Source organism: Trichechus manatus, unplaced genomic scaffold, assembly GCF_000243295.1.
Source record: "Trichechus manatus latirostris isolate Lorelei unplaced genomic scaffold, TriManLat1.0 scaffold00001, whole genome shotgun sequence".
NCBI lineage: Eukaryota > Metazoa > Chordata > Mammalia > Sirenia > Trichechidae > Trichechus > Trichechus manatus.
The window spans coordinates 27,967,082-27,978,777 of NW_004443937.1; the positions used below are offsets into that span (position 1 = coordinate 27,967,082).

At 60.8% G+C, this 11,696-nt stretch overlaps 3 protein-coding genes across 6 annotated transcripts; 2 read left to right on the forward strand and 1 right to left on the reverse strand.

Annotated features, from left to right (window-relative positions):
* Positions 1-415: 415 nt before the first annotated feature.
* WDR6 (WD repeat domain 6) lies at positions 416-4,101 on the forward strand. Its single transcript, XM_023726753.1, has 5 exons — positions 416-2,904; positions 3,007-3,090; positions 3,181-3,297; positions 3,379-3,497; positions 3,593-4,101. Exons 1-5 carry the CDS (start codon positions 485-487, stop codon positions 4,054-4,056), a joined length of 3,204 nt encoding a protein of 1,067 aa, XP_023582521.1. The 5' UTR covers positions 416-484; the 3' UTR covers positions 4,057-4,101.
* Positions 4,102-4,362: 261 nt separating this feature from the next.
* On the reverse strand, positions 4,363-9,363 carry DALRD3 (DALR anticodon binding domain containing 3). 3 transcript variants are annotated; one of them, XM_004368509.2, is made up of 12 exons: positions 7,128-9,363; positions 6,752-7,047; positions 6,346-6,602; positions 6,185-6,264; positions 5,975-6,103; positions 5,587-5,657; positions 5,418-5,479; positions 5,231-5,313; positions 4,959-5,141; positions 4,770-4,883; positions 4,603-4,671; positions 4,363-4,501 (listed from the first exon to the last, which is right to left on the reverse strand). In XM_004368509.2, the coding sequence occupies exons 1-12, from the start codon at positions 7,290-7,292 to the stop codon at positions 4,382-4,384; spliced, it is 1,629 nt and encodes a 542-aa protein (XP_004368566.1). In that variant the 5' UTR covers positions 7,293-9,363; the 3' UTR covers positions 4,363-4,381. The 3 variants fall into 3 exon arrangements, with proteins under 3 accessions (XP_004368566.1, XP_023582514.1, XP_023582518.1); XM_023726750.1 differs by having other exon boundaries at positions 4,437-4,501; positions 4,770-4,857; XM_023726746.1 differs by having other exon boundaries at positions 6,346-9,363.
* A 721-nt stretch (positions 9,364-10,084) lies between these two features.
* NDUFAF3 (NADH:ubiquinone oxidoreductase complex assembly factor 3) lies at positions 10,085-11,691 on the forward strand. 2 transcript variants are annotated; one of them, XM_004368510.2, is made up of 5 exons: positions 10,085-10,266; positions 10,484-10,676; positions 10,845-10,911; positions 11,019-11,119; positions 11,198-11,366. In XM_004368510.2, the coding sequence occupies exons 1-5, from the start codon at positions 10,190-10,192 to the stop codon at positions 11,330-11,332; spliced, it is 573 nt and encodes a 190-aa protein (XP_004368567.1). In that variant the 5' UTR covers positions 10,085-10,189; the 3' UTR covers positions 11,333-11,366. The 2 variants fall into 2 exon arrangements, with proteins under 2 accessions (XP_004368567.1, XP_023582537.1); XM_023726769.1 differs by having other exon boundaries at positions 11,019-11,691.
* The last annotated feature ends 5 nt before the right edge of the window (positions 11,692-11,696 follow it).

Here is an 11,696-nt window from a genome sequence, read left to right on the forward strand (position 1 = left end):
CAGACATACGGGAAAGGCTCCTGAAAATCAGGAGGAATGTGGCTGTTGACCTGAGGGTGGAAAGGTTGCCTTAGCTGGACAACCTCCCCGTGGAGGAGAGAGGAGGGACAATGCATGGGGAGGTAGATGGGGCCAAGGACTGGGGACTAAACCTGGGGGGGTTCCAGTCTGAAGTGTGAGAGTGAGCTGGATCAAGAGGAGGCTAAGAGTTGAAGGAATTCATGGTTGAATGGAACTGGAGTGGCTGACAAAGGGAGCAGAAAGCCAGCACTGAAAATCTAGCTGAAACTGAGGCCAAGGATTTCCCGAGGTTCATGCCTGTGGGATCACATGTCCTAACGTATTCACAGGTTACATGTTGAGGGGTCCCTTCCCCATAGGTCGGCAGCATTAGGTGGGAGGTTCTGATGTGGTTCTTTGCTTCCGTCTAGGTGAGGGGCCGGACGTCCTGGTGTACAGCTTGGACTTTGGTGGGCATCTGCGGATGATGAAGCGAGTACAGAACCTGCTTGGCCACTATCTTATCCATGGGTTCCGGGTGCGTTCAGAGCCCGATGGAGACTTGGAGTCGCAGGCCATGGTGGCTGTGTTTGGGAGCAAGGGACTCCGAGTTGTGAAAGTTAGCTGGGGGCAGGGCCGCTTCCGGGAGGTCTGGCGCTCTGGCCTGTGGAGCATGTCCGACTGGATCTGGGATACACGCTGGCTAGAGGAGAATGTGGCCGTGGCTCTGGGCCACAACTCAGTGGTGCTCTACGACCCCATGGTAGGACGCACCCTGCAGGAGGTGCACTGCACAGACAGGTGCACCCTCTCCTCAGCCCGCCTGATTGGAAACACCTGGAGGGAGCTGACCATGGTGGCAGGTGCCATTTCCAATGAGCTCCTGGTCTGGTACCCAGCAGCCACTTTAGAAAACGAGCCTGTGGCACCCGACCGGCGGGTCAGTGGGCATGTGGGTGTCATCTTCAGCATGTCATACCTGGAAAGCAAGGGCTTGCTGGCCACGGCTTCAGAAGACCGTAGTGTCCGCATCTGGAAGGTGGGCGACCTCCGGGTGCCTGGGGGTCGAGTGCAAAATATTGGGCACTGTTTCGGGCACAGTGCCCGTGTGTGGCAGGTCAAGCTCCTGGAGAATTACCTTATCAGCGCAGGAGAAGACTGTGTTTGCTTGGTTTGGAGCCATGAAGGTGAGATCCTCCAGGCCTTTCGGGGCCACCAGGGCCGTGGGATCCGGGCCATAGCTGCCCACGAGCAGCAGGCCTGGGTCATCACTGGGGGTGATGACTCAGGCATCCGGCTGTGGCACCTGGTGGGCCGTGGGTACCCAGGCTCGGGGGTTTCAGCCCTCTGTTTCAAGTCCCATAGCAGGGCAGGCACCCTCAAGGCTGTAACACTGGCTGGCTCTTGGCGAGTATTGGCGGTGACTGACACAGGGGCCCTGTACCTTTATGACCTCGAGGTCAAGTGCTGGGAACAGCTGCTGGAGGACAAGCATTTCCAGTCCTACTGCCTGCTAGAAGCAGCCCCTGGTCCTGAGGGCTTTGGGCTGTGTGCCATGGCCAATGGGGAAGGTCGTGTCAAGGTTGTCCCCATCAACACTCCAACTGCTGCTGTGGACCTGACCCTCTTCCAGGGGAAGGTGCACAGCCTGAGCTGGGCCCTACGTGGCTATGAGGAGCTCCTGTTGCTGGCATCGGGCCCTAGTGGGGTGGTGGCTTGTCTGGAGATCTCAGCTGCACCCTCTGGCAAGGCCATCTTTGTCAAGGAACGTTGCCGCTATCTGCTGCCCCCAAGTAAGCAGAGGTGGCACACGTGCAGTGCCTTCCTGCCGCCAGGCGACTTCCTGGTGTGCGGGGACCGCCGGGGTTCTGTGCTGCTGTTTCCTTCCAGACCAGGTCTGCTCAAGGCCCCTGGGGTTGGAGGCAAGGCTGGGGCTGGGGTACTTGGCGTGAGTGGTGGCAGTGGTGGGGAAGGGAGCACCTCAGCTGAGTGGGGCCCTGTGTCCATACTCCCTTCCCTTCATGGGAAGCAGGGCGTGACCTCGGTCACCTGTCATGGTGGTTACGTGTATACCACAGGGCGCGACGGCGCCTACTGCCAGCTCTTTGTGCGAGGCGGACAGCTCCAGCCAGTCCTACGGCAGAAGTCCTGCCGAGGCATGAATTGGCTGGCTGGGCTCCGCATGGTGGCTGATGGGAGCGTGGTCATCCTGGGTTTCCATGCCAACGAGTTTGTGGTATGGAGCCCCCGGTCACACGAGAAGCTGCACATTGTCAACTGTGGTGGAGGGCACCGCTCCTGGGCCTTCTCAGATACCGAGGCTGCTGTGGCCTTTGCCTACCTCAAGGATGGGGATGTCATGCTGTACCGGGCCCTGGGTGGCTGTACCCGGCCACACGTGATTCTCCGGGAGGGTCTGCATGGCCGCGAGATCACCTGTGTAAAACGTGTGGGCACCATCACTCTGGGGCCTGAATTTGAGGTGCCCAACCTTGGGCAGCCTGACCACTTGGAGCCTGGCAGCAAGGGGCCTGGCCTGATTGACATCGTGATCACAGGCAGTGAAGACACTACCGTCTGTGTCCTGGCACTCCCCACGGCCACGGGCGCAGCCCATGCACTCACAGCTGTCTGCAACCATATCTCCTCGGTGCGTGCTGTGGCTGTCTGGGGCACTGGCACCCCAGGTGGCCCTCAAGATCCTCGGCCAGGCCTGACTGCCCATGTGGTGTCTGCTGGGGGCCGGGCTGAGATGCAGTGCTTCAGCATCATGGTCACGCCAGACCCTAGCACTCCAAGCCGCCTTGCGTGCCACATCATGCACCTTTCATCCCATCGGCTAGATGAGTACTGGGACCGGCAGCGCAATCGGCACCAGCTGGTCAAGGTGGACCCAGAGACCAGGTGGCGTGCAGGGGCATGGGGAGGGGTCATGCAGGGCAAGCCCTGTGCAGCTGCCCCTAGGCTCAAATGCCCTACCTGACGGCTGTGTGCTATTGGCTGCAGGTACATGTCCCTCGCTGTGTGTGAGCCTGACCGGCCTGGCCCTGGCCCCCTCGTGGCTGCAGCCTGTAGTGACGGGGCGGTGAGGTGAGAGCATAGGGTCCAGGGAGCTGAGGGAAAAAGGATGTGAGGTTGTCCCGAATGAGTTCTGAGTTGGGCCACCCCCTGCCTCCCCAGGCTCTTTCTCTTGCAGGACTCGGGGCGGCGGCTTCAGCTTCTTGCTGAAACCTTCCATCACAAGCGGTGTGTCCTCAAGGTTCACTCCTTTACACACGAGGCATCCAACCGGCGGCGGTGAGAGAGGCTGGGTTGGGTGGGAGCTCCTGTTGCCCTCAATCCCCTCCATTGACCTGGCTGCTCTTTCCTGGCTCCCAGGAAGCTGCTTCTATGCAGTGCAGCCACCGATGGCAGCCTGGCCTTCTGGGACCTCACCACTGTGCTAGACCATGGCTCCACTGCCCTAGAGCCACCAGCAGAGCCTGGGCTTCCCTACCGTGAGTAGCTAGTGCACTGGGCTGACTTCCCCACCCCACCCCTTTACCCTCACGCATGTAGCAGGCGAGTCATGACAAGCATCTTTTTCCCCCAGAGCTGGGCACCCCCTGCCTCACCCTCCAGGCCCACAGCTGCGGTATCAACAGCCTGCACACCTTGCCCACATGTGAGGGCCGCCATCTTGTGGCCAGTGGCAGTGAGGATGGCTCTCTCCACGTCTTCGTGCTTGCTATGGAGGTGCCAGAGCTGGAAGAGGCTGCAGGGGAGGCTGAGCTGAGACCCCAGCTGCGTGTACTAGAGGAATACTCTGTCCCTTGTGCACATGCTGCTCACGTGACAGGCCTCAAGATCCTGAGCCCAAACCTCATGGTCTCAGCCTCCATCGACCAGCGGCTGACCTTCTGGCGTTTGGGGCATGGTGAGCCCACCTTCATGAACAGTGCTGTGTACCACGTGCCAGATGTGGCAGACATGGACTGCTGGCCTGTGAGCCCTGAGTTTGGCCACCGCTGTGCTCTTGGGGGCCAGGGCCTTGAAGTTTACAACTGGTATGACTGAGGTGTCTTGCAGCAGCTGGTGTGCTGGGCACAGGGCCTGGCTGCAGACGGTGGAACAGTGAGTGAGTGTGCCTGTACCCGGCGTGCCTTGAGAGAAGGCAGAGGCAGCTGACCTCAGAGTAGGAGCTGGGGTGAGGAGATTGCTGCCCGGAAGACCAAGGACGCACCCACCCCTGTTCCTCACAGTAGGACACAGCTTTACAACAGAGCAATTTATTTTGGCTCCAGGCCCCTAGCAAAAATCTGTGGGCCTTTTTTTTCCACCACCACTCCATCCCCCAGTTGATGACTTTGTGAACATTCCCAGACATTAGGGCCTTGTTGCTTCAGATATGGTTCAATGGAGGGAGGCCCAGCATGGCCAGGCCAGCGTGCAGCACTTCACGCACGGCCCGCAGAAGCTGCAGGCGTGCAAACATCTGACCAAAGAGGTGTGGTCGGGGCTCCTGGAGGAGAAGAGGCCTGCTGCTCTCATCCTCTGCTTCCCCTGCCTTCACCCTGTAGCCCTCCTGTGTCTCCCATGCACCCCCTCTTGCTGTGTGCTTACCCCTAAGACGTGTACACGGTTGTAGTACGAGCTGAAATCCATGCTGAGCTGCACCAGGAACTTGCAAACCTGGCGACAGAGATCAAGTCACTGTCCCTCAGTGCTCTTGTGTCCCAACCCAGAATAAAGAATAGCGTGTGTAGTGTCTCTCCCGGTCTCCATCTCACCATCTCCGTGTGTGCAGTGATGTGGAGCCCCGGGGCAGTGTAGGCCAGGGCTGCCGTCTGGCTCAGCATGTCCGGGAAGGGGAGGATGCTATTGAAGAGCAACAGCCACTCACCCTGTGGGAGAGAAGGGTGCTGGGAGGGAAAGGCCAAGCCCCCAGCTTGTGCCAACTGCCCAGGTGGGGCACTCACCTCGTCTTGTAGCAGTGAGAAGTCCAGGCTGCTCACGCGTGGAAAGGTGGGGTACAGACCTTGTTCCATGCTGTGGTTGTAACTCTCAAAGAGTGTGGCAAGGCGGGCACAATTATACATGACAAAGGTGCCACTTTTGGTGCCCTTTGTGGAAACGCTGCTGTCGGCCAGGGTCAGGAGCAGCTGGAGGACAGATGCACAGCTGCAGAGAGGGAGGGCAGCCACCACACCCTATCCTTCCAGCCCTGGCCCTGTGGGGCACCCAGGCTCACCTGACTCTGGGGGGCTGTGCTGAGCATCTCAAATTTGATGGTAGCCACAGAGAGAATCCCAAAGATCTCTGTCCAGGCTGGGTCTGAGGGAGCAGAGCTTAGTCAGTCAGTCTGCAGGCAGGGAACAAGGGGCAAGGTACAAATGACTTGTTCCTACCCCAGGGCACAGCCAATCTCCCAGGCGCACCTTGTGCCAGATCCCCGCCATGCTTGAGTGCTGAGGCCTTGCATACCTGGGCAAGCCGGAGCCTGTATTTTGAAAAGAGGAGGGCCAGTGGGCAGGGTCCCAGTGAAGACCCGCCTTCCCCACCTCAACTACCCCAGCTGAGGGTAGCTTTCCTTCCAGCCTCACTCACTCGTAGTACTCTGGGACGGTCAGGGTACCAGGTCCACCAGCTACTTTCACTGGGCCACAGACCAGGTGCTTCTGTCAGGAAGAAGATGGGCTCAGCCCAGCTGGCACTACCCTCTAGCAATAAATCCCTCAAGAGACCCAAATCTGGTGCTCCTACTTCACCACAACCTCCCCAGCCTGTCACCACCAGGCTTAGTGCCTCCAATCAAATCTCTCTCAAGCCCAGCCACTCAGGTACACAGTCCAGACTTCTCAACCTATTTTTTCAAGTTTCTCAGGGAGGTACCTCCAGACCTCACCGCCTCTGGAGCCCCTGGCTCTCAGGCTCCTTGATGAGCTTTCAAGGGCTTTTTGAACCTGAATAGTAAGCTCCACCATTACTGACCTACCTGTCTGAGGGGAGCCTGGTCATCCAACTTGCACCAAAGCAGGTCTAACTTCTGTTGCTGGAACTCTTCCTCGCAGCTTACCACATGGACAACAATGCAGCTGTCTGTACCAGGGTCTGGGGTCCCAGCCTACACGGAAGGAGGACAGTCACTTTGGGGACACAGAACACCTGGCTTGCGAGAGGGCTACAGGGCATAAGAGTTGCTAACCACGCCTGGGGAGCTGTCCTCAGGCCAATTCTGCACAGCCTCCTGCAGCTCGGCCAGCAAGGAGAGAAGATCCTCAGTCACTGCAAAAACAGAGGTTGAGGCTGGTGGAGAGTGCAGGGGTCCCCACCTTCTTCCTGGCCCTGCTAGGCTCCAGGTCCTACCGAGACAGCTGTCTAGGTTGGGGTCATAGCCAGCTAAGCGCCCCTGCTTTTCCACCAGCTCTTTAAGGCACACTCTGCCCAGGATGCCAGGGGGCAGGACCTCCCCATCGTGGGCAGAAGTATGCTCAGCAAGAGCGCGGCTCCTCAGGGCTTCGGTCGCGGCTCTCTCCGAGGCAGCGGGCCATTCCACTCGCAGTTGCTGCAAGAAGGTCCTCATGTGCGGGTCCCGCGCCGCGGGCACCAGGCGCACAGTCACCCTGTGAAGCGAGGGAGGCCGCCTCAGCCGGCGCACGCAGCCCAGCTCTTCCTTCTTTTTCCCACTCCCAGCGTCCATCCCCGAGGGCGGCGCCGCTCTAGGCCCCGAGAGGTCCTGTCTTCTCCGTTTGGGCCCCACGCCCCGGCTCACCCGCGAGCGCGCAGGGCTCGCGCCAGATGATCGGCTACAAGAATGGCACGCAGCTGGCTCAGGCGGAGGGTGCAGGGGGCACCGCGCAGCGCGGCGCAATGCAGGACGACGCGAGGACCAGGCGCGGCAGGCGCGGCAGGCGCGGCGTAGGCGGCCACCGAGCTGAGGACGCGCTCGAAGACAGCAGGCCGCCGCAGCTGGAGCGCCAGGCCGGCAGGGGTGGGCGCGCAGCGCAGCACCGGGGCCACGCCGGGGCCCTGCAGGCCGGCAACTGCAGTGACCACAGGCTCTGGCACCTGCAGGTGAACGGGCGGGTGAGCGGGCCCCGGCGCCTCTACTACATGCGGCCATGAGCCCCCGCCCGACTTGTGCTCACCTGCTGGTCTCCGAAGCGCGCCTGCAGCGCGCGCCTTGGCGCCAGGAAGTCTCGGGCGCGCAGGTGGCGGGCGCGCGTCTCCTTGAACCACACGGGGCCGCCTTGTCCCAAGGCAGCATTAAGGGCCCCCAATGTCTCCCCGAGGCCAAGGCGCCCCGTCGCCATGGCGACCGGAAAGGAGCAAGCGGAACCGGAAGCAAAGTGTCAAGAGGCCGAACTTCCGGGAGGGGCGATTGGCCCGGCGCAGTCCCAGAGGGGACAGGTGCGCCCGAGTGCGCTGTGCCGGGCGCTTCCGGCCCACCTTCCCTTCTGAGTCTTCTGTGGGCCCAAGGCGCCTTCACTGTGGCCTCACATTAGCAATTAGGAAAAGGATCCTCGCGACCCAAGCAGTAGGGGCTCAACCTGGATCCCTTTTCTCTTCATCGAAGTCTCACATCTCGGTATTTGTGTGATAATGTTTCATTTTCCCCATTTTACACGTGTTAAAACGTCAAACGTTCCAAATGGGTTGTCACTGGCAAAAGGCATCTAACAGTAAAGCCACTTTCATAAGCTACAAAAAAAAACACCTCATTAAAGAAAAAAAGTGTTTCAGGTTATTTGCAAGCATTTCTTTGTTGAGATATGAATCATCTTTATTCCCGATAAATGCGCACACTGATAGAATTCCCGATTTTCTCTTCTTGAAATGTAGGCAGCTTGGACCATCGTTATGGACGTTTCCAGAATTACCAGCTTTTAATGCTTCTCCTTAAAACTGGTGTACTTTAAATAGTAATCCTCCTGCTTCCTGTTTTAGGCAACGAGCCATTATGCGGGCAACAATATGACTTAGGAGAAGGCTCAAGGATAGCCCTCAACTGGAAGCATCCCTCTTCTCTACCAGCAGGAAGGCTCCCAAATGCTTCCATTTCGACTAACTCCCCTGGTTTTCTTTTTTAATAGAGATGGAGCCCCACTCAGCATAGAGCGCTGGGAAACCCCACGATCTCTGCCCTGGAGCGGTCGTTGTGCCCAGAGCTTAGAGAGGAGGGGACCCCAGGGGCAGGAAGAGCTTGGCAAAGCCCCTTTCTGGGCCAGGGCTGCGAAGCCCTGCTGGGAGGCGCCAAAAGAGCACTGGGCGGACACGACATTCCCGATGGCTTCTTGGGTGCCCACTCAACGGGAGTGATCGTGTCATTCCAAAGCGCTTTCCATGCCGCAGGCTCCCGACCCGGGGGCAGCTGCTAGCAGGGTTAAGGGCCTGAGGCGAGCTGGGGACTTCAGCCTCTTTAGGCCCATGAAGACGGTTGGGGTGGTTTTTCCCCAGGAAGTGAAGCGCTATCTTTAGCGAGCTGCGACGGCCCTGTGGGACTCACCGCCATTGCCCTGGGCCTGCCCTCCCCCCGCCAATGCTCTCCGGGGTTCCACAGATGACCACCAGCCCCAGGTCTCCCGCGTCTATACCTGCCACCATCAGCCTGAGGGCGCACTTGTGGGGAGAAGACCAGAGCGGCCCGGCAAAGTGTCTGCGGGCCCGGACGTTGCTCAGGCAGGAGAGCAGGGAACGAAATCCAAGCGCAGCTGGAATGCTCTGGAGACAACAGCTGCTTTTGGGATTCCGTTGCCCGCGGTCCCGCCGTGGGGGGAGGGGGCTCCTGCCCCCAGGTCTCTCGCCCTCGTGCCAGACCAGAATCCCCTTTTCCTAATCCCAGGGGGCGGACCCGGTAGTAGCCGGTGAAACAGAGTCTAGTGGGAACGAGGCGCTCACCTGGGCCCCAGAACAAATAGGAGGGGAGGTGGGGGCCTCCCCCAGGACCAGGTCCCGATCCGGATGAGATCCGCCGGACAGAATTAGTCCTGATGGTCCCACGCAGCCAGGGCCACAGGGGCGGTGGTGGGGCGGGCTTCAAGACCCGCCAAGAGGGAAGCGCACCCTCCGGGCCGAGGAGGAAGTGAACCCGCGAGCCCGCCTCGGGGCACCCCCGCGCCCAGGCCTTTGTCCGATGACGCTGCCAGCGCCCACAACGCCAGGGGCCGAACGGGCCCGCCTGGTGGCGGCGGGCCCTTCAGAAGCCCATTGTGGACCGGCCGCGGCCGACCAACAGCAAGGCCCCGCTATGCCAAGCCGCCCGCCCGCCCACGCTAGCAGGAGACGCGACCACGTTCCCCCGAGGCCACCGACGGACGGACGCGCGAAGATGCGCGAACCCCGCGCAGCCGCCAGCGCCTCTCGCGCCAGCAGGCCTTCAGATTCGGCTAAAGATGGGGGCGGGAACTCTCGGGACGCAAGCAGAGCGGGCGAGGCCAGGGCGACGCTCCAGCCGCTGTTTAGTTCAACGTCTGGTCCGGTCGGGCCCGATTGCTCCCAATCGAAAGCCATCACTACCCCTTCCGCGGCGTCTCCTTCCACAGCGTCCCCTTCCGCGGCATCCCCTTCCGCTTGCTCTGGACGCAGTCTTGCAGCCATTTTAAGGTGAAGCCACCGGCCACACCCCCTCGCGCTCCCGTGAAGCCAATCCACGCGCGGCCACGCCCCCCGCGGCGCGCGGCGGCGCCGTCAACGGTCGCGCGGATGACGGTTGGGAAGGGGCGTTATTCGGTGGCTAGGCGAGGAAACGTGAGTCGCCAGCCTCGCCCCTGGAACCCGACGCCTCAAAGCTGGGAATTAGGGGCTGGAGGGCTGGCTCCACCCCCTGACCAGGTGTGCGGGCCACGACCAGGTGCGCGGCCGCCCTTTCGGGGGCCCCCGGAGCCCTTCGTAATGGTTGAGAGCAGAGGCAGCAGGCCGCGGCTGGTACCCAATCTGTGCCCTGAGGCCAGCCACGCCGCCAGGTGCCCCGCTCTCCCGGGACTGCCGGCGGGGGCCCAGGGCGGGGCAGGCGGTGGGTGCTGACACCAGAGCTGCGCTGAGAGACACGCCCTCCTGGGACAGATGGCACTGGCCCGCTCCGTCTTCCCGGGCTGCGCCGGCCAAGCTGCGCTGTGCCTTCCAGGCCGCAGGGGGCGCTGTATCCGCGTTGGGCTGGGCTCCGTCACAACCTCGCCAACACTACGCCGGCCTGGCTACGCGCTGATTCGTCATGGCTGCCGCCTTTGCCCTTCGGAGCTTGTACCGGGCGCGTCCTGCGCTGCGCTGCCCTCCCGCCGAGCTGCTCTGGTGAGCCCAGACCCTGCGCCCCGTTCCTTCACGTCCCCGAAGACCGGCACCCGCATCCCGCGCCTTCCGCCCCCAATGACCACCGACCCCGGGCCCCGTCCCTTCCGGGTCCCGTTCCTTCCAGCCCCCAATGACTGGCGACCCCGGCCCCACGCCTTGTTTTTTCTCACTTTCGGTGATCCTGGGCATTGCTCCCCTGACCGTACCTTTCCTGCAGGGCCCCACGGCGTGGGTATCGGCTCACGCCAGCGGACGACGAGCTGTACCAGCGGACGCGCATCTCACTGCTGCAACGCGAGTCACCGCACGCCATGTACATCGACAGCTACAACAGCTGCGGCTTCACAGTTAACGGAGACCGCGTGTTCGGGCCCTGCGCGCTGCTCCCACACTCCGTGGTGCAATGGAACGTGAGTCCTGCCCCTACGGGAACCCGAGTCCCAAATCTCAAGCCGGCTCCAGCTTCTGTTCTGGCAAACTTGGCGTTTCTTTGCTTTCCCGGAGTGGTGTAGGAGAAGGGTCTGGGGGAAGCTGCGGCGGTTTGGTTTTCCTTTTGAACCTGCCTCCTCTCCACACAGGTGGGATCCCACCGGGACATCACTGAAGAGAGCCTCTCCCTCTTCTGGATGCTGGAGCCCCGGATAGGTATGAGGAGAGGGCAGGGCTGAGGTGTCCTGATCCCCAGAAGGCCACCCCTACCCCAGGCTCTAAACAGACCAGGTTGTAGACTAGCTATGCCTATCCCTCCCTAGAGATTGTTGTGGTGGGCACAGGAGACCGGATGGAACGGCTGCAGCCCGAGGTGCTTCGAGCTATGAGACAACGGGGCATTGCTGTGGAAGTGCAGGACACGGTGAGGTCCAGGACTTGGGAAAGCTGCCAGGAGCCAAGGCCTCGCCAAAGCCAGGCTGACACCTGCCTTCTCTTGCAGCCTAATGCCTGTGCCACCTTCAACTTCCTGTGTCATGAAGGCCGTGTGACAGGAGCTGCTCTCATCCCACCACCTGGAGAGACTGCACTCACACCATCTCTGGCCCAGGCTGCAGAATGCACCGCCAGGAACTGACCTGGTGACCAGGAGGGCCCTAGCCTTTTCTGTGGGGTGCAAGAGCTCCCAACACTTTCACACTTGTTTGCCAGACTGTTAATAATTTAATCATCTCTCATGTTTTGTAGCAGGCGTGTTGCTACTGGCTCAGTGGCTCTCAGTAGGGCGTGACAGAGCCAAGTGGTCACTTTTTTCATCTAGATTCCTTGGGACTCCTGGCCCTCCAGAGGCAGGGAGGCAATATGTGCACCTATTCCAAACCCAGGTTGCCTATTTGTTCACAAGCAGATTAGAGGGGACCTCAGTGCTTTCTTTCCCCACAAGGTCCTTTAGAGATTCAAATTAGGTAACATGTACATGGGTCTTGGATCTGGTCACATGT